This window comes from Mastomys coucha, unplaced genomic scaffold (assembly GCF_008632895.1).
Source record: "Mastomys coucha isolate ucsf_1 unplaced genomic scaffold, UCSF_Mcou_1 pScaffold21, whole genome shotgun sequence".
Lineage (NCBI taxonomy): Eukaryota > Metazoa > Chordata > Mammalia > Rodentia > Muridae > Mastomys > Mastomys coucha.
The window spans coordinates 71,051,444-71,073,458 of record NW_022196904.1 but is presented as its reverse complement, the minus strand read 5'-3'; the positions used below and the strand labels follow the sequence as shown (position 1 = coordinate 71,073,458).

The 22,015-nt window shown below is 43.0% G+C and overlaps 1 protein-coding gene across 5 annotated transcripts in view; it reads right to left on the bottom strand.

Annotated features, from left to right (window-relative positions):
- Window positions 1–22,015, bottom strand: part of Znf592 (zinc finger protein 592) — a 53,215-nt gene that overhangs the window by 15,121 nt on the left and 16,079 nt on the right. For all 5 annotated transcript variants that reach the window (XM_031387166.1, XM_031387164.1, XM_031387165.1 and 2 more), the window contains exons 2-3: window positions 21,731–21,836; window positions 4,259–6,497 (exon numbers count right to left, since the gene is read on the bottom strand). In XM_031387166.1, coding sequence (XP_031243026.1) covers window positions 4,259–6,478 — 2,220 coding nt within the window. In that variant the 5' untranslated portion in view covers window positions 6,479–6,497; window positions 21,731–21,836. The remainder of the gene's footprint in view (window positions 1–4,258; window positions 6,498–21,730; window positions 21,837–22,015) is intronic.

Below are 22,015 nucleotides of genomic sequence, written 5' to 3'. Positions count from 1 at the left end.
GATTTATGTAAATAGCCCAGAATAGGATACAGTTCAGACTCAGGCCAGAGGCATAGCTCAGAGGTAGAGAGCTTGCCTTGCATGCTTGAGGTTCTACACTGGAAGCACTGCACTATAAACACAAACAAACAAAAATCAAACAAGCTAGCAAAAAAAAAAAAAAAAAATAAGGCAAACATGGTTGCACATATCTCTGACCTTAGTGCTTGGCAGAAGGGTCATGAGTTTGAGTCCAGTCTGTGTTACTTAAAGAAACACAGGTGTTTTGGGGGTGAGATGGCTCAATGGTAAGAGCACTGACTGCTCTTCCAAAGGTACTAAGTTCAAATCCCAGAAACCACATGGTGGCTCACAACCATCCATAATGAGATCTGACGCCCTCTTCTGGTGCGTCTGAAGACAGCTACAGTGTACTTATTTACAATAATAAAGAAATCTTTAAAAAAAAAAAAAGAAAGAAACACAGGTGTTTGTTAAAAAGCCAGGTATCGCGGGGTATACCTGTATTCCTAGCACTTGGGAGGTAGAAGCAAGATCAGGAATTCAAGGTCAGCCTTGGCTACAGCGTGAATTAGAGGCTAGCCAAAGCTACATGAGACATTGCTTCAAAATAAAGATAAACAATAAAAATAAGAGGCTCATTGTAAGAATTTTTAATGTAATTAAGAAAGCTTTAATATAGATTTGTATTAGGTAATATTAAAGAATCTCATTAATTTTACTAGGTGTGATGACAGCATAGTTAAATAAAAGCTTAAGAACAAGAAGATACACCCTACATGTAAAGGTATAATGGTTCATGCCTTTAATCCTAGCACTTGGGAGGCAGAGGGAAGGTGGATCTCCGAGTTAAAGGCCAGCCTGGTCTGTAAGTTCCACGACTTATATAGAGAGGCCCTGTCTTTTTTTTTTAAAGATTTATTTATTATTATACATAAGTACACTGTAGCTGTAGAGGGCATCAGATCTCATTATGGGTGGTTGTGGGCCACCATGTAGATTTGAACTCAGGACCTTTGGAAGAGCAGTCAATGCTCTTACCCACTGAGCCATCTCGCCAGCCCTCATGAGAGGCCCTGTCTTTAAAAAAAAAAAAAAAAAAAAAAAAAAAAAAAAAAAAAAAAAACAAGGATGAGGAAGAAGAGGAAGAGATGATTGATGATGATGATATAGCCCTCTTTGCTTACATTCTATCCCAATTGCTCAGAATGCAAGGGGAGGGGTGAAAAGCACCCACCACCCACCATATCCAGTCAATGTAGGGGAGGTAGTTTTGCTTCAGGTGCAGACTTCCAAGAGGAAGACATAAATCCGAGCATACTGTTCCTGCAGTGCTGCGGAACTGCACCCTGCCTATCTGAACACCCTTTGCCTGCCTATGTGGCTTGACACCAGTATTTTCCTGCAAATACTGGAAAATTATTCAAGCCCAGTGGCCATCAAGGCTAGTTCCTGATCTTAAGTCTCCCTCTCTGGAAGCCACATTTAGCAACAGGAGATACTATGAAGGATTCAGACTAGGCTGAGAGAAGCCCAACAGCCTTCCAGAACAGTCTCTCCATTATGGCTGGTTGTGCTTTTCTGTAGATCTCACAAGAACAGAGTGACACAAGGAAGATGTAGTGTGAGAGGTGCCAGCCCTGATCCTATGCCAATTTCTACCTACACACAACTTTAGAATTTGGGTAAAAAGCAATGTGGAAAATGTCATAGACCCAGGCACCAGACCTCCGTGGCCAAGATCTTCAATGACCAAATTCAGAAAAAATAGTCCTAGCCCAACTCAAGTATGCTAGGACAAACAAGACCACTGAAGCCCCTAGGAGAGGGGGGTGACTACACTCCATATGACTCATCACGAGAGACATGGAACAGAGAAGGCGAGGGTAAGAGGCTATGACTGTGGTGGTTTGAACAAGACTGGCCCCATGGGCTCATATATTTGAATGCTTGGTCACCAGGGAGTGGCTCTACTTGAGAGAGATTAGGAGGTGTGGCCTTGATGGAGTACATGTGGCCTCATTAGAGGAATAGTGTCACTGGGGGCAGGGGTAGGAGATGTAGGGTTTTCAAAAGCCAAGCCAGTACCTGCAGATCCCGATATAGACTCAGCTTTGTCTCCCAGCACCATGTCTGCCTAACTCTTGCCATGCTTCTCTCCATAGTAATAATAATGGGTTAAACAGATGAACCTGTAAGCCAGGTATAATTAAATGCTTTCTCTCTCTCTCTCTCTCTCTCTCTCTCTCGTTTTTGTTTTTGTTTTGTTTTGTTTTGTTTTTTCGAGACAGGGTTTCTCTGTGTAGCCCTGGCTGTCCTGGAACTCACTCTGTAGACCAGGCTGGCCTCGAACTCAGAAATCCTCCTGCCTCTGCTTCCCAAGTGCTGGGATTAAAGGCGTGTGCCACCACTGCCTGGCTAAATGCTTTTTTTCTGAGTTGCTGTGGTCATGGTGTTTCTTCACAGCACTAAAACCCAATCTAAGACACTTTCTCTTGGCTAATTTTTGTATCCTTCCTGGCTGTTCTTCTGCAACCTGATATAGGCTTGACTTGTCTATGAAAAAGAACCTCAGTTGACCAAATACCTCCATCAGATTGCCTGTAGGCAAGTCTGCAAAGCATTTCCTTATCAGTGACGAGCATGGAAGGGCCCAGCCCAAGTAGACCAGACTGGACTGTCTCTGCCTCTCATGTGCTAGAATTAAACATGCACCTCCACATGTCTCCTTTTTAAAAAAGATCTATTTATTTTATTTTTATATGTGTGAGTGTTTTGCCTGCATGTATATGTATATATGTGTACTGTTTGCATGCCTGGTGCCTCTGGAAGTTAGAGGAGGAGGTCAGATCCCTTGAAATCCAAGTTATGAGTATCTGTGAGCCACCATGTAGGTGCTATATCAAACCTGGGTCCTCTACAAGAACAATAAAAGAGTTACCACTCTAATCTCTGATTAGTTTTTATTACAAAAAGAAGAGCAAACTAATACCCCCTGACTAAGGAACCAAGTAGTGAAGGAGTAAGTTACTGTGTCGTGAAAGGAGTCCTAGAGATGGCTCAGTGGGTAAGAGCACATCTGTGAGAGCAGCAAGGATCCCAAGTAGAAAGACCACCCTGGGTGCTGACCCATGGGAAAATGCTGTGCATGGCTGTGCATGACTGGAGCCCCAGTGCAGAAATGGGCAGATCCTAGAAGCTTGCTGGCCAGCCAACCTAAGCAAAACAGTGAGCTTCTACACCAAAAAGACCCTGTTTCAAGAAAATAAGAAATGTTTAGCTCTTTGTAATCTGAAACACAGATCTCACACACACACACACACACACACACACACACACACACCAATCCGAAGGCCTTTCTGTTTCTAAAGCTAAAGTCTTACTACATAGCCCTCCTGCCTCTAGCTCCAAAGTGTTTCAACCATAACTGTACTGACACAGCTTAGGCTGCCTTGCTGACAGAATCTGCTAGCAATGGCAATAGGGCAGCAAAGGGTAAGCACCAAGGGCCTTTAAAAACAAACCACATATCTCACCAACTACAACCAGGGATCAGAAAAGCTCAACTCCTTTTCTAGAGTTAGGAGAACATGGATGAAGGCTAGAGACCTACAAACCTTCTGCATGGAGCTTACATGCCTACCCACTCTCCTTTCCTCCTCAGCTCTGCCTCTGGCCCTATCTCCAGAGAAGTTCTGCTCAACAGCTCTGTCTACTGAGGGGTAGAATGTTCTTAGAAAACAGACTAAGGGACAAACACAGTGATTCATCTACCCCCATGCTCAGGTTCTCTGGGCACTTGCCAAAACCATGTTACTATCTTCCAAAGGCCAGAAAGAGACCACCCACCTAAGCCCTAACAGGCCTGAATTTGGATCAAACTCACTGCCAATCTGAGTGGAAGTGGAACATGGAGCATGCCCAGAAAGACAGTTTTGTTCGTCTTGCTCTGGTCTCAGATTCATGATCCTTCTGCTTTAGCCTTATAAGTACTACAATTATAAGCAAATACCACAATCCCCTGGCTAAACTTGTTGGATCTTCAGGCTTTCCCCATCGGTATGGATAGGATTATCTTCCTAAATAAGAAACCAAGCACTCTGTATTCAGGTAAGACACCTACCATTAAGCCATATGTCCTCCTCTAAGACTAAGGGTTTCTACCTCTGCTCCCATTCTAATGGGCTCTCTAAAGTCCCCATCATGGGACTTACATGGGCCTGAGGCTTAATACCCAACAATGTGATGGTCTACTTACTAGCCCCTCAGTTTCCTCAGTTGTCCTCTGGAAATGTGTAGCCAGGACCATATAATCTCGCATCTGCTTGTGACATTCAGGACATTTGGTTCCATACCGGATGAGCCTCACTGGGTCTGGGTAAAGTGGCAAGGCTGGAATTACAGAGCTGGCATTGTCCAAAGTGGGGCTGGGTTTGGGGGAGGAAGAAGAGGCTGGGGTTGCTGGTGCAGTGGAGTTCACAGGAGCCGCCACAAACATCTGGTCCGCAGAGATGGGCTTCACAAGCAGCTGAGAACACTGCATGACAAGTCCCTTGCTCTTGTGGTCACGGGCATGCCGAAGCAGGCTGCACTTGTTGAAGAAGAGCAGTGTCTTAGAGCACAGTGTGCACAGCACCTCAATGTGGACACTGCGCCGGCTATAGTGCTGGCTCAGGCTCTTCTCTAAGGCAAATGCGTCTCCACACTCCAGGCAGCAGTACCCACTGGCCGGCAAGTGGATTCTACTGTCTGCAGGTGGGCTGAGATTTGGCGCATAGAGGGGCACAGGGTTAGAACTGTGAAGGACCTTGTTGAAGACCTCCACAATTAGAGGGGCGGCCTTTTTCACCTGGTGGACCAGGGGCACTGTCATTTGTGTGACCTGAGGCTGGCTCCGTCTCTGTGCTGAGGACTTGGCAGTCACAGATGCGGCAACACTGTGGGGAACCAGGTTCAAGTTGGCCAAGTGCACAGCTTTGGGCAAGAGACTGGCAGTGGGGGTTGATGCCTGAAGTGCTGTGCTCTGCTGCTTCTTGCTTGCCTGTGAGTTCAGGGCAGATCCTTTTGGGACCCGGAGCCCAGAGATGCGGCAGGGAGATGAAGAGTCACTGGTCTTGATTATATTCTCATCCCCTTTTCTGTCACCCTGGGGGCTCCCTGAATTTATGCCTGCCTCAGAAAAGTGCTCTTCCACAGGCATGGCTGTGCCTTCATCCCCTGGAACCTCACTTGGAGCCTCAGTGATTGTGCTCCCTGCAGGTGACTCAGCAGGGGACTTACTTGGATCATCAGGGTCTGGCAGGATCCTTGTAACAGTTCGCTTGATTTCCCCAGAAGATGTCTTAATTGTTTTGATTCTGACTTTGGGAATTGCTGGTGGGGAGCTGGCAGCCACAGAAGGGGACCCTTTGCTGCTGCTGTCACTGCAGATGCTCCGAGGGCTATCTGATGGCTTGATACTTTTTCTAGTGGCCTCTAGAGGGCTCCGGGGACTCTTTGGTGACTTGGGCATTTTGGGGCTGCCTTTAGAACCCTCTTTAGTGGGCCCTGAGGAATCCTTTGTGTGACCAGGCTGATCCTCCTTAGTGACACTGGCCACTTTTTTGGCCTGTAAGGCCACCAAGGCTGCAACACATGAGGATAGCTTGGAATGGGCGGGCTTCAGACGCTGCCTAGGGGGGACAGCGGAGCAAGCACTAAGCTCTGGAACAAGCTTCTTGGGCTCTCCAATACTGTTGCTAGGGTGACTATTGAACTCTAAAGCTTCCCCGAAGAACCGACTGGAATCCACATCCTTGTGAGGCTCCACCACCGTCTGCCCACCCTGCTCATGTTCCTGTGGGCTCTCTAAAGGCAAGGGTTCTGGTTTAGGTTCTTTCTTACAAAAGTGATCAAACATGTGTAGTTCCGGGACTGGGAACTTTGCCAGAGCTTCCAGGACTGGGCCTCCCACAGTCCCAGGAGGAGGTGGGAAATAACTGTCAGAGTGCTTGGACTTTATCCCAAACCCATTATCTTTGACAGGATCCTCAGGTTCTGGGCTTGAGATTGGGCTGAACTGGTTGAAGGTGGGTAATGGCTCCGACTTGGAAGGCTCTAGTTTGCTCGTGAAACTCCTAGCACTGTCTCCATTTATAAAAGCAGAATCAAACTTCCCACAGTGGTGGGCGTCTGGAGGCAGGTCTGAGCCCCGAAATCCATTATGTAGGAGACTGGGGGCAATGTGGTCTTTCTCTGCTTCAAATGACTCTTGGCGGCTGGTGTTCTTGACAATGACACTCACGGCCGGCACATCTGGGGCTGACCCTGAGTGAGACAAGGACACATTCTCATCCATACACATGCCTGAAGACTTCAGGGGACTCTCATTCTCCTCACTGGGAGTCTGGATGGCCTCCTTTGCATCAAGACTTGTGGGATCTGGGATGTCAAAGGCAGCCAGAAGATCATCAAAATCTGGGGTTTTCATATCCCCCATGGCTGGATGCTGACAAGTGCTACAAGAAAAACAAAGAACAGAATCAATGACCAGCAGGGCCTCTCTGAATTATCTTATATCATCTGTATTGAATACCCATCATCCTAATGCATATATGCAGCTGGCTCACCCCTGCAGAACCCCACCTTCTACAATAAGAAGTCACATACTGAATTTCTCGCTAAGGTTTCTAGCCTGTTGAAAGTAGAAAAAGCTAAAGAGAAGCTTATCTGTAGTGACAAGCTTGCCTGGGAGGTCTTATCTCCTTATCACCTCTGCCCTCACTAACTTATATCTAACTGGCATATGGTCCCCTTCTAGGTGGCTCACATATTTCACACAGCCAAATATCAGGAATAAATGGTGCCTAGGCTTATCCGCAACCAAGAGTCTCTGAGGATCTTTACTGAATATATATATACAGATTCTCATATTCATATACATTCTCTTTCTTCCTCTTTCTGTGTTTTCTTCTTCTCCTCCTTCTTTCCTTTCCTCCTCTTTCTCCTCCCTCTTCCTTGTTCTTCTGATTTTTGAGACGGGGTCGGTCTCTCTGTCTCTGTCTCTCTGTCTCTGTCTCTCTGTCTCTGTCTCTCTCTCACAAACACACACACAGGCTGTCCTGGAATTCACAAAGATCTACCTGCCTCTGTCTCCCAAAAGTTGGAGCCAAAGGTGTGCACCACCACACCAAGCTGCTGCTGCTTCTATTAAAACCTCCTTTTTTTTGTTTTGTTTTTTCGAGACAGGGTTTCTCTGTATAGCTCTGGCTGTCCTGGAGCTCACTCTGTAGACCAGGCTGGCCTCGAACTCAGAAATCCGCCTGCCTCTGCCTCCCAAGTGCTGGAATTAAGGCATGCACCACCACCACCGGCTTAAAACCTCTTTTAAACCATTTTTTATGTATATGAATGTTTTGCTCACATGTACACCTGTACACCACGTGTGAGCCTAGTGCCACTGCAAGTAAGAAGGGGACAGACATAAGATCCCACTATGGAAGGTTGTGAGCCCCTATGTGAATGCTTGGAATCAACTGGGATCCTTTGCAAGAACAAGTACCATTAACTGTTGAGTTGTCTCTACAGCTTTTTTTTTTGGGGAGGGGGGGGTTCAAGACAGGGTTTCTCTGTGTAGCCCTGGCTGTTCTGGAACTCACTCTGTAGACCAGGCTGGCCTCGAACTCAGAAATCCCCCTGCCTCTGCCTCCCAAGTTCTGGGATTAAAGGCATGCGCCACCACCACCTGGCTCTACAGCTTTCTTAATAAAGACAATGAGATAAAAATAGAAAATATCATAAGATAAAGATGTATCATCTAGGGGGCTGGAGAGATGGCTCAGTGGTTAAGAGCACTGACTGCTCTTTCAAAGGTCCTGAGTTCAATTCTCAGCAACCACATGGTGGCTCACAACCATCCATAACAAGATCTGACTCCCTCTTCTGGAGTGTCTGAAGACAGCTACAATGTACTTACATATAATAAATAAATAAATCTTAAAAAAAAAGGTGTATCGTCTATATAGACCTAGAGACCTGATCTCAAGGCTGAGGGGACGGACCCTTCTATCTGGGTCCTAGCACCTACAGAAGGACTTTGTCAGTCTGATTCCAGGACCACATAAAGTGGGAGGGTCATGTGAGGCAGATGTGCAGAGAATACTGATAATCCTAGCACTTCAGACCTAAAAGCAGGAAGATCAGAAGTTCAAGATCATCCTTTCTTACATAGAAAATTCAAGGCCTAGACTAATACCCAGGGAAAATGGTTAAATATTTGACTATTACTTAATCAATAAAACCATGGTCAATAATCTACACAGCAACAAAGAAAATTAGTTGTAACTTAAAAAACTGTTTAGGGTAATTAAATTACTAGCAAGTTATTTTAGTTATTTAGTGCACATCTGGTACACTAACAAATTACTTCTATAAAATTTAAAAGGGAGAAAAAGAAGAGAAGGACTAGAACCACAAGGAAGGTAGGCAGCATGATGAAAGTGTATCTCTTGGGCTGGGTGGTGGTGACAACGCCTTTAATCCCAGCACTTGGGAGGCAGAGGCAGGCAGATTTCTGAGTTCAAGGCCAGCCTGGTCTATAGAGTGAGTTCCAGGACAGCCAAGGCTCTACAGAGAAACCTGTCTCAAAAAGAAAAAAGAAAGAAAGAAAGATAGATAGAAAGAAAGAAAGAAAGAAAGAAAGGAAGGAAGGAAGGAAGGAAGGAACAAACAAACAAAGAAAAAGTGTATCTCTTACCACCCCCTTTATATCAACAGGTTTGCAGGTTTGCTTTCTCACATCACAACCACATATACTTCAAACCTACACAAAGCATATCTCCTTTTCTAGGAGTTCTCATGGAAATGAAAAAAGTATATTCCCTCCCCTTGTGAAGATACCCAGTTATGGATAAGTAAAATAGCAATTTTTTAAAATTTTCTTTTAAAGATTTATTTATTTATTATATGTAAGTACTCTGTAGCTGTCTTCAGACGCACCAGACGAGGGCGTCAGATCTCATTATGGGTGGTTGTGAGCCACCATGTGGTTGCTGGGATTTGAACTCATGACCTTTCCAAGAGCAGTCGGTGCTCTTCCGCGCTGAGCCATCTCACCAGCCTCATAAAATAGCAATTATTTAAACAGGGTCGGCAGACTGCCTCACTAGACTGAGATTAAAGTTTTAAACAGAACAGCTATTTGTCTCCTGGACTAGGTGCTGGAGTCCATGAACACCACCGACAGCAGCATCCCAGTGCCAAGCGAACTGATGTGCAGCATAACCGTGAAGAAATGCCTTTGGGACCTTTGCTTCAGATGCTTCCTGCCTCCACTTCTTCCTGCCTTCCAATGCCTAAGGGGAGAAAGCTGAAGAAAGGTAGGACAGATTGGCCCTTCGGCAGTGCTGAGGAAAAGCATGTGCGAGAGCAGGGACAATGGTCAGATAGTAAGACATTTGCTGCAGCCCAGTGTCCTCCAGAAAAGGACAGGGGTTTGATGAAGAGGTATCACATCAGAATAAGTAATATTCTCTGTAACTTTAATTTTTTAATGGCTATTTTTAATGATGGTTTTGAAACACTTTAACTTCTCTTTTCACCCCCCACCCCTACCCCAGAGGTAGTAGGGAAAAAAAAGGATATGGGGGAAGTGGACCTGTTTAGAAATGGTTCTTTGGAACAACTCCAATCTGTGTTGTCTGAAAACTGGCAGTTTAGTTCACAGGTTAGCAGCAGCAGCTTGATCCACTCGTAAACACTTTAATTGAAATATTAGCAGTCCAGTTTGGTAGAGTCCGGTTAGCATCAGCAGTGGCATGACTTAGCAGGAATAGCCTGGCCTCAGCTTGAGTCAGCAGGAGGGACCAGCGCCAAGAAGAACACTAGGAAAAGTTCTCAGCTGGGCCTCCCTTCTCTGAGGGAGCAAAGATCACTGAAGATGTGAGAGCAACAAGAATTCAGCTATGTAAGTAAGCTAAGATCAGCCCCCATTACTGTCTGTCCTTTTTATATTCCCTCCAAACATCATGTGTCTTCTATGGGCCTTTTCTCAGCATGTAATTTGTCTCAACTGACTTCACTCTGCCAATCAACCTGAGTCGAAGGAAGCAGTAAGAAACTGGAGCACACCACCACAAACAAGTTTCTTGGTGTGTTTTTACAAACATAGCTCAACTATATAAGGCAGACCAATATATGTGTGTTGATAGCAAAGAAGCTCTTATCACGTGCCCTTTTACAAGCTTGTTTTAGTAAAACATCCTTTTACCTGTCTGTTTTAGTGAAGCATTCTTTCCCAAGTGTCTTTCTTAGCCTTTTACCTGTGTCCATCTAGTCAAACATTCCTTCACATGTTTGCCCTAGCAAAACACCATGCAACACACATGACTTTCCAAAGAAACCCTTAAGCTTCTACTTCAGTTCTCCCACAGAAATTTGTCACGGGTTTGCAGAGAATGATCAGACATAAAATATATTTGCTAGAAAATCAGTTAGCTAGTGCAGGAGTGCTAGTGTACACCTACAGTCTCACCTCTTGGGAAGGCTGAGGCAGGAGGAGCCACATAGCAAGACTTCATCTTAAAAACTAACAAAACAAAGATAGGTGTGGTAGCAAATACCTGCAACCTCAGCACTCTGGGAGGTGGAGGCTGGAGGATCAGGAGTTCAAGGCCAGTCTCAGTTATATGTGAAGTCAGCCTGAGAGCTATATGAGAGCTTGCTTTACATTTTTCTTTCTTAGCAGGGCAGTGGTGTTGCACTTTAATCCCATAATTCTGGAAGCAGAGACAGATCTTAAGTCAAAGACAGCATGGTCTACAGAGTGAGTTCTGGAAAGGCCAAGACTACACAGAGAAACCATGTCTCAAAAATAAAATTTTTTTTCTTTAAATAAAGTAACACTCCCAAGTGTTACAGGGTTGTGGTAAAATTAAGTGGTAAAAGTCATATAAGTAATAATTTATGTGACCTGTTAGAAGAGCAATTTAACAATGCATAAGCAAAGCTACAATTACAACTTCCTCTAGGATCTACTAGTTTTTCTAGGAAATTTTACCAAATACTTTAGTAAGGAATAAGAAACATCTTAATTTTGAATGGAGTCTCACCAAGTCTAACTCACCAATTAGAATTCTTTGAAAAGTAAAAATGATATATAATTTTATATGACTATAGCAAAATTAGGAGGTAGAACTTCTTGCCTTTAGCAAAATCCTACCCTAAAACATAGCAACTGAATACCATAGAATCTGAGTGAATATACACCCTATGTCTATTTGTGCACATGAATGTGGCTGTCATTTCTTTTTTTTGAGACACGGTTTCTCTGTATAGCCCTGGCTATCCTAGAACTCATTTTTTTTTCCAAGACAGGGTTTCTCTGTGTAGCCCTGGCAATCCTGGAACTCATTTTTTTTTTTCCAAGACAGGGTTTCTCTGTGTAGCCCTGGCTATCCTAGAACTCACTATGTAGACCAGGCTTGCCTCGAACTCAGAAATCCACCTGTCTCTGCCTCCCAAGTGCTGAGATTAAAGATGAGCACCACCACTGCCCGGTGTGGCTGTCATTTCTAGGTAACTACAAAAAAATAAAAAGATGTTAACTCACTGACCAATTCTAGTGTCAAGTTTAATGCTTTCATAAGTTCCCTAAAATAATGGATCTCAACCCATGGGTTTATCTGCTGTGCTTTGGATCTTAAATATCTCCCAAAGATTGGTGTTTTGAAGGCTGTACTGAAGGATGATGCAGCTTAGGAGAAGGAAGTCAAGACTAGAGGCATGCTTTTGAAGGGGATATTTCATTCCCAGCCCCCTTCTTTTTGTTCCACAGAGGTTATGAGATCAGACAGTTACTCTACCACAAGTTTCCTCAATCATGTTATGTTGCTTTGTCTCAGGCCCAAAGCAACAAGGCAAACTGATCATGAACTAAATTCTCAAAAATTATGAACCTAGAACACAACAATTAAAAAAAAGGACAAAACCCAAAACATTGATTTTTTTGAACCATGGTCTCATATTATACATTTAGAATAACGAATTTAAACAATGCTGTTCATAAATAAAGAGGTCAGATGTATTGACTAGCTTCATGTCAACTTGGTACAAGTTAGAATATTATAGAAGAGAGCACCTCAATTGAGAAAATGCCCCCCTCCATTGGCGTGTGGGCAAGTCTGTGGTTCACTTTCTTGACTAACGATTGATGTAGGAGGGCTAGTTCACTATGGATGGTATCATCCCTGGGCTGGTGGTCCTGGGTGCCATAAGAAAACAAGCTGAGCAAGCCATAAGAAGCAAGACGGTAAGCAGCACTCCTCCATGGCTTCTGCATCAGTTCTTGCCCTGACTTCCTTCTATGATAGACTTATAAGATATAACATGAAATAAACCCTTTCTTCCTCAAGTTGCTTTTGGCCTTGGTGTTTATCACAGAAATAGAAACTCTAATTAAGACAACTAGATATCAGTTTAGAATAGCCCCTTAAAACACAGCATCACTTTTTCATTGCAAGTTCAAGGCTTGCCCAAGCAACTTAGTAAGGCTTTATCTCAAAATAAAAAGCAGAAAAAGGGCTTAGGGTGGTATTCAGTGGTAAAACATTTGCCTAGCATGTGCAAAGCCCTAATTCAAACTCCAGTACTACAACAGACATGGAAGTGAAAGGGGGCGGGGGGAGAAGAAAAGGCATACCAGTGCAGGAAAAGGTCCTGAGAAATAAAAGTGGAGTTACGGAAATGCATTCGAGGGGCCACCAAAATGGTTCAATGGGTAAAGGCACTTGCAGTACATGTACATGTGCACACACAAAACAGACAGAAGAATGGAAGCCAGAAATTATAACCATTTCAATTTAGAGAAATGAAGATTTGGGGGAAAGAAGACTCTAAAATGGAAGTCTGTTCATCCAAATAACAGAAAAGAGCAGAATTTTGCTTTTTAAAAAAATGTAGACAACTACAAGATGACTCAATAATCAGAAAATACATTCAAGTTACTCTATAGGTAAAACATATACAGGGCTAAGGACCTGAATAAAGAGGACATACCTAGCATGTATAAAGACCTGAATACACACACACACACACACACACACACACACACACACACACACACACAAAGCTACATATACATTTGTGTGTGTGTGTGTGTGCATATGTGTGTGTTAAAAGAAACATTTAAATCCAGAAGAAAAAAGGAAGAAAGAAAAAGAAGAAAAAGAAAAGCTCTAAAAAGCTAAGAATAGACTTGACATTAAATATATGGAATTTTTTCTTCTCTTTGCATCAAAACATTCAAATTAAAAACGAAAACAAAAACATTTCTGGTAGAGGTTTGGTCTTTTGCTTGTATTATAGTGGTAAATACTGGCCCCCAAAGCCTGGTTGCACACAGGGATAAAAAAGTCTGCACATACCCAAGTGACGCACCCAAATGAAGCTATTAACCTTGCCCCCAAGTTAACCCTGATGGTGAATAAAGATGCCTACAGCCAATAGCTGGGCAGAAGAGAGATAGGCGGGGGTTCTTGGGTTCCCAGGTTTGGGGTCTGAGGAGACCAAGGGGGGAAAACAAAAAGAGGACAAAGCCACCAAGGAGTAAGTTATGAAGGAGTAAGCTGGCTATGAGAGCTACCCAACTGGAATTGAGAGCTAGCCAACTGGAGTGAAGAGCAGTCCAGATAGAACATAGCAAGTTATAATTCAGGGTTATTGGTGGGGAAATAGATTTTAATGGTATAAAGGGTAGATATCTGCCTAGCTCTAGTGCTGATTAAGGCTTATTATAAAAATAAAAGTTGTGTGGGTTTTTTTTTTGTTTTTGTTTTTTGTTTTTGTTTTTTTGGTTTTTTTGCCTGGGAACTGAATGAACTGAATGATCAAATGTAGGGTAGAAACCCTCGTTTGATAATTCTGGTCTGGTAAGATGGCTCAGAAGGTTAGGATACTTGCTATCATGCCTAACGACCTTGATTTTTATTCTTAGGACCCACAGAACCAATACCCACAAGTTGTCTTTTGACCTCTACATGCACACTAAGTAACCAAGTATGCATACACTAAGTAAATAAATACAACAAATTTAAGCCAGACTGTGGTGGAGCATGCCTTTAATCCCAGCCACTCAGGAGGCCGAGGCAGGTGGATCTCTGAGTTCAAGGCTAGCCTGGTCTACCTAAATTTGCCCAGCTCTTATGTACATCTAATAAATTCCTGTGTAAGTATTGACTCCTAAGGTAGATACAAAAAAGACCCATCCATATACATGTTACAACTGTCCTGAACACAATCTAGATTTGTTTATAGGTCAAGTGACCCAAAATCACAGATGTTCTGAATGACTGGCTGTTTCATTCATAAGACACTGGTTGCTCAATCAATTAAAAAAAAAAAAAAAAGCCCAAGGAGTCTTAGCCTTAGATTAGTAGAGTTCCAGGACAGCCAGGGCTATAAAATCCTGTCTCAGAAAACAAAACAAAACAAAACAAAAAAGAAACAGCTGTTCCAATAGACACAGACAGAACAGAATTCTATGGCGGTCATAGGCATTACACAGGATGTAAGAATTGAAGAGGACCTCCAAAAGCCACTGTAGACTGCTGCTGCTCTGCCTGTAAAGTGTAAAATTAACAGGGACCAGCAAAATAGATGAGCAGGTAAAGGCACCAACCACCAAACTCAAGGCCCAGAGTTCAAGCCCCAGAACCCACATGATGGAAGGTGAGGAACAGCTCCTACAAGTTGTTCTATGCCTTCCACACATGTACCATGGCACGTGCCCACAAAATAAATAAATAAAATGTAATGCATGTAAAATAACAATAGTAGTAATAATATTAACAACATGCAAATGACTGAGACAGATGCACAGGCTCCAGGCACAGAAATTCTGACTCAAGCGGTTTTGGTCAAAGCTTCCTAGTTTCTAGAACATTGTTCTAGTCCAACTCTTGATTTAATGCATAAAAAACTAGAACTCAGAAGGAAGTTTATCCACAGGTTACAGAGACTTATGCTTATGGGGACATAAAGCTGAAGGCCAGGACCCTACTCTAGAGCTCATAGCAGCACTGAAGGCACTCTGAGGGCATGGGCTTCTTACACAAGTCACCCCAGCTCCCTTTGCTTTACTTACTGCCTCTCATGGCAGAATTCTCTACCATTATTACAGTTGTTTTCAGTAATGTGTTTGCTTTCCTGCCTTTACAAGCCTTTGGTAGGAACTCATTAAATTATTAATTGGCACTTTTAGATTTGGCACTATACTTGGATGTCTGACAGACACCTCACATCTAATAGACCCAATAACAACTTCTGATTTCCTCTTACACATATCCTTACTCAGAAAATGATACTGCCAACCTTCCATATGCTGAGGCCAATTTTTTCCCTTCATACCTCCCACCCAACCCACAAGCAAATACCATGCACTATACTTTTAAGATACACCCAAATCCAGCCATTTCTCACTACTAGAAACAGCATCACCTTTCCTCTATTCCCACCATGGCCTAGATTCTGCCTCGCCTGTAATAGCCACAGTCAACATAACAGCCAAATGCTGCTTTGAAAATGTAGGTTAGATCACGGCCCTTCTCTCAACCTGCTTCAACACCATTAACACCATCTTGTCTCATCCTACACAGACTGCTGGATCTCACTGGCATGTCTTCCCCATAAGTCTCTCTCATACCAAGTCTGTCATAGCACCTACAGATCTCCTTACCATTCTTCAAGTATTCTGACCATGCTCCTGCCTCAGAGCTTCCACACTTCCTACTTTCTCTGATCTATAAAACTTTGCCAGCCGGCCGTGGTGGCGCACACCTTTAATCCCAGCACTTGGGAGGCAGAGGTAGGTGGATTTCTGAGTTCAAGGCCAGCATGGTCTACAGAGTAAGTTCCAGGATAGCCAGGGCTACACAAAGAAACCCTGTCTTGAAAAAAAAAAAAAAAACTTTGTCTACTTGATGCATACCTGTAATTCTATAATTCAGGAGGCTGAGTTGGGAGCCAGCCTGGGCTATACAGAGATTCAAGATGAAAAGACAATGGAAACAAGAAAAGAAAGATCCTTGTTCTAGGTCTCTGTGGGCTCCCTTCCTCGTGTCCTAACAATCTTTGACCTATGTAGATGCTCTTCATGATCACTCTTATACCTAGTCCCCAGCCCTTTATTCTGCCTTTTTTTCCATAGCACTTATGACCACTGAACATATTTCCATTTCCTTGTGTTTTTTTTTTAAATTTTGTTGTTGTTGTTGTTTTCAAGACAGGGTTTCTCTGTATGGCCCTGGCTGTCCTGGAACTCACTCTGTAGACCAGGCTGACCTCGAACTCAGAAATCCACCTGTCTCTGCCTCTCAAGTGCTGGGATTAAAGGTGTGCGCCACCACTGCCCAGCTCCTTATTTGTGTACAAATCCTACTGTGTTTACTAGAAGGTGCCAACCATTAGAATTTCACTAGATCATTTGTCCAGAGTTGAGATTATTCAGGGATAGTCAAAAATTCCCAAGCTAAGTATACGACAAAAATGCAACATGTTTGTGTGTAGTTTCTAAGACTAGAGGTGGGGGGTTGGAGAGTAAAGGCAGGGTACTACGCATACTGAAAATATGCTTTACCACTTCTCTACAACTCTAGCCCCTGAAACTCTCATAAAGGGTGTATGGGGTCATAGGCCTTGTGGGTAGGAAAGGATCTACCTGGAGTAGCCCTTGTCTATGAATCCTGGATCTCTACAGAAGCTGATTAAGTCTAAATATTTCATCGGTGAAAAAACACCTACTGGCCTAGTCCCAGGGTCATCCCAGACATCTATCTGAAGGTGAGGTCAGTGAAAAGCCAATGCAGATGAAAAACTAGCTCTAAGACTAGGAGCTAGGACCCAAGAGGAAGGCACGGGTTGATCCTGAATCATAAGGGGATACAACTCTATGAAAAGACAAAACCCCACTAAATTATGTATTGTAACAATGCTACATGCTATGTGAGTATTATCATGATAAAGCTGCTGTGTTACAAGACAATGGAATAGGGACTGAAGAGATTGCTCAATGGTTAAGAGCACTGGCTTCTCTTCTGGAGGACCCAGGTTTGATTTCCATTTGACCAGGTTCACAACTGTTTTTAACTCTAGTTCCAGAGGATATAACACTTTCTTCTGGCATCTGAAGATACCACAGATGGTATAGAGATATACATGCAGACAAAACACGCATACATATAAAAATCATCAAAATTTAAAAGAAAACAAAATAGAGGTGTAGGGAGTAAGAATTACACAGACTATAAAGGAGACTGAGAAACAGAAACTAGGCAGGCAACAAAGTCATAGAGCTGGGGGTGCAGATAAAATCTGATACTTTGTAATCTGCACTTATTTTACCTTGCCTTACTTGCAAACAGATCTCAGTACTACTAGGGCCTCCACTTGTGAGAACAGAATCCAGACACTTGAGAGAAAAAGAAGCAGTACTCTTTGCTCACACATTGCCTTAAGGAATCCCTCCCATTGAACTTTATAAAGCATCATGCCCTGGTAGTAAGAACTCAAAATTAAGCAGGAATCCAAGAACCTCAAACTTGCTAGAAAACAAGTCTCCATTCCTGGGAGGAGAAAGTAGCCACTCCACAGGACCACCAACCCCATCTCTAGAGTCACTGTTTAGTGATTCAGAAGATGTCCCTGACTTGTCTCACCTACCATAAGCATACAAGAATCACAAAGAATCACAAAGGCACTGGTGGCACACGCCTTTAATCCCAGCACTTGGGAGGCAGAGGCAGGCGGATTTCTGAGTTTGAGGCCAGCCTGGTCTACAGAATGAGTTCCAGGACAGCCAAGGCTACACAGAGAAACCCTGTCTCAGGAAAAAAAAAAAAAAAAAGAATCACAAAGACTCAAAAGCTGAAATGTTACAGGAACACAAGGACATACTCCTAGCCTTGACAATCCCAGTCTGTGGCTGGGACAGGAGTAGGCACTAGTGAAAGAAGGGGCTTTTCTGAGCTGCCCCCTGACACACGTACAGATAGTCCTCAGCTTATAATGGGATTATGCCACAGGAAACCCATTTATTTTAAGTTGAAAATGTAAATAAAAAATGAAACCCTAGGGTTGGTAAGATAGTCTCTTGGGTGAAGACTGCCAGACCTAACAACCTGAGTTTGATCCTCTGAACCCACATGGTTAAAAGAACCAACTCCTCCAAAATTGTCCTCGCCATCTTCATACACACACGATGGAAAGTACAAACATACAAATTAAATAACGCTAAATGTTTTTTTTCTTTTATTTTATAAATGACCAATCATCTTGGTCATTTATACACTGTTGCTACACTGTAGCTGTCTTCAGACACAGCAGAAGAGGGCATCGGATCCCATTACAGATGATTGTGAGCCACCATGTGGTTGCTGGGATTTGAACTCAGGACCTCTGGAAGGACAGTCAGTATTCTTAACTGCTGAGTCATCTCTCCAGCCCCTTGTTTTGTTTTTAATGTAAGCCTGATATGGAGATACATGCCTATAATTCCTTGTGGGGTGGAAGCAGCAAATACTCAGGAGTATAAGCCCAGTTTGAACTACAGGAGACCCTGTCTCAAAAACAAACAAAATATATAAGATACCTAGCCTACTTATGCGGCTTGAATGTTTCCCTCACAACTCATATTGAAATTTAATGACCATAGGTGACAGTATTAAGGGGTAGGACTTGATTTTTCCTTTGGAGTTAGGAAAATGGTAGAAGGTCTCATATAGCCAAAAATGATCCTGAACTCCTAATCCTCTTGCTTCTACCTCCAAAGGGCTGGGAATACATGTAGTCTAGGGTGGGGCTCTTGAGATAAGGCCTTAAGGGTTCTGCTCTCAGGAATGGTTCTTAAAAAATGGGGTTCAGCCAGTTTTTTTTTTATCTCACATACATGTCTTCTACTTCATATTATACAGTAGAAAGGCTCCCAAAAGAGATGTGGCCCTTTGACTTTGAAATGCCCAGCCCCAAGAAACATGGGCCAAATAAATTAGTGTCTATACATGATTTGGTCTATGGTATTTTTCTTTCAGCATCAGAAAACAAAATGGAAAATAGCCTAACCAAGAAGCATAGGTTGACCACACAATATATTGTACCACATGGGTGGTTTATCTATGTGACCTCATGGCTAGCTACCAGAAACTGTGGCTCACTGCCACTGCCCAGCAAACAGCCAGAGGACAATGACAATCCAAATTAGAAGTGTGTTACTGAATGTATATCACGTCACACCACTGTCCATTCAGACCAGAAAGTTATACACTCAGTGTACCCTTCCCTTCCCCATCCTTCCCTATTCCTGTCTCCATATGCTATCAATCATAGATTTTCTTCCTTCCCTCCCTCCCTCAGTCACCTTCTCTTCTCTCTAGAGACCTAGACAGTCTCTCATCATAACTGCTCAGCCCTAAGGGCAGTCAGCCTCTACTCTAACCTTAATCTGCAGCAAATCAGCCCCAACTAAGGGAGTCTCTCACCAACATGGAACCAGCTGTGTTCACCAATGTGCCCACTATAATGTTCCTGTTGCTCTAAGGCAGTGGTTTTCTTCTACCTGTGGGTCCCAATCCCTTTGGGAGTTGAACAACCCTTTCACACATGTCTCATATCAGAAATCCTGCATATCAGATGTTTACATTATGATTCATAACAATAGCAAAATTACAGTTACGGAGTAGCAATGAAAATAATTTTATGGTTGAGGTCACAACAACATGAGGAACTGTATTTAAGGGTCACAGCATTAGGAAAGTTGAGAACCAATCTCCTAAGGAAATACCAGAAAGTATGTCCAACAGAGTATCAGTACATATCTTTCTATCATCAGGCAAAGTGGACTAGTAAGGTCCATATGCTGGCTGATGCCGAGACATGAGCCCTGTGTCCCAGCTACTAAGGAAACTGAGGCAAGATTACTTGAACCCAGGAACTTGAAGCTAGCCTTAGTAAAATAGTAAAACCCTATCTCAAAAAAGAAAAAAAAAAAGCCCTTATCTTTCTTATTTTTTCAAAGACATATAGTGAAACACTTATAAATATAATATATATGATATATGGGATTTGCCTCAAAAGTAGCAAAAGCAAGAGAATGAGAAGAGGGAGTGTACAAGTGAAGCAAAATTGGCCATTAACTGAATGATGTTTTTAATCAAATTATTTTTTACAACACTTAAGTTTCAAGAAAATAGGCCCTTGCCCTCAATCTAGATAAGCCAGAAAATTACACCCATCAGGATAGATTGTAATAATAATAATAAAAAACAGGGCTGGCGAGATGGCTCAGCAGGTAAGAGCACTGACTGTTCTCCTGAAGGTCCTGAGTTCAGATCCCAGCAACCACATGGTGGCTCACAACTACCCATAATGAGATCTGAGTGCATCCGAAGACAGCTACAGTATATTAAGCTGGAGCGAGCAAGCTGGGCAAGGGTGGGGGTGGGGCAGAGCAAGCCGTGCTGGAGCGAGCAGGGCCATTCTGAGTTCAATTCCCAGCAGCCACATGATGGCTCACGGCCATCTGTACAGCTACAGTGTACTCATACACATTAAATAAATAAATCTTTAAAAAAAATAATAAAAAACAGAAAATAACAACTCTTAGTAAGAATGTGTGAAATTGGAATCCTTGTGCATTGCTAGAAAGAATATAAAATGGCACTGCTGCTGGGTGGTGGCCCACTTTTGATCCCAGCACTTAGGAGGCAGAGGCAAGATCTCTGATTTTGAGGCCAGTCTGGTCTACAGAGGTAGTTCCAGGACAACCAGGCTATGCAAGAGAAACTGTCTTGAAAAAACTGAATGAATGAATGAATGAATGAATGGTATTGCCACTATGGAAAATTACTCAAAAAATTTTTAAAATACCAAATGATCCGGAAATCCACTTCTAGGTATATGAACCAAGCATGAGATTGCAGACCTTTAACCTCACTATTCAAGGGGCTAAAGCAGGAAAGTCAAGTTCAAGGCTAGCTTAGGCTACACAGCAAAATCCTGTGTCAAAATAAACACATCTCTCTCTCTCTCTCTCTCTCTCTCTCTCTCTCTCTCTCTCTCTCTCTCTCTCTCTCCCTCTCTCCCTCCCTCCCTCCAAGACCTTAAAACAGTTACATGTTCATCCATAGCAGCCACATTTACAATATCCAAAGGTAGGGCAACTCAAGCATCTATCAATGAATGAACTGATAAACAAAATGCCAAATATAAAAAATGGAATGGTATTCAGCCTGAAAAGGATGGACGTTAGGGACTTAACTCAGTGGTAGAATGCTTGCCTAGCATGGAGACAGTCTTGTTTCTATTCATATCACTGAAGGAAGGAAAGGAGTAGGGGAAGACAAGAAGATTCAGACATACCACAGTGTGAACAAACCTTGAAGACATGTTATTAGTGAAGATACAGAAAGGCAAATATTGAGTGATTCTGTTTACATGGCATCCCAAAAGCAGGCAAATCCATAGAGAGAAAGTAGAATGAAGGTTGCTGAAAGCATGGGGGCAGACAGTTGTCCAATGAACAGAGCTGGGTGATAGATGGTGGCGAAGGCTGCATGACTGCAAATTACTTAATATCACTGGACATTTAAAGTCAGGAGACTTTGTAGTATTTTACCACCAAAGCAAAAACCAATCAACAACAAAAGTACTCTTGTAGCCAAATTCAGCTCTTCAAGGCCAGCTCAGGTCAACCTGGGCATCATACCTTAGTGAGGTTCTCAAAACAAGGGTGTGGTGAGCGTTGCTGGGGTAGTAGAGCTTCGGAGAAAGGAAAAACTACCTAGGCACATGGTCTAGAGTCCAATCACCACCTATGGAAAGAAGAAAAACAAAATACTTTGTAAATGGGTTTAAAGATAAATGTTAAAAGTACAGAACGAACTTAAGAAAACTAATAACTAGTAACAACTATCCCAGCAGAAGTACAACCCTGAGGAAAGCCTCTAAACTCAAAGCTGGTCCCACAAAGGCCAAACTTCCAGCCCCAGCC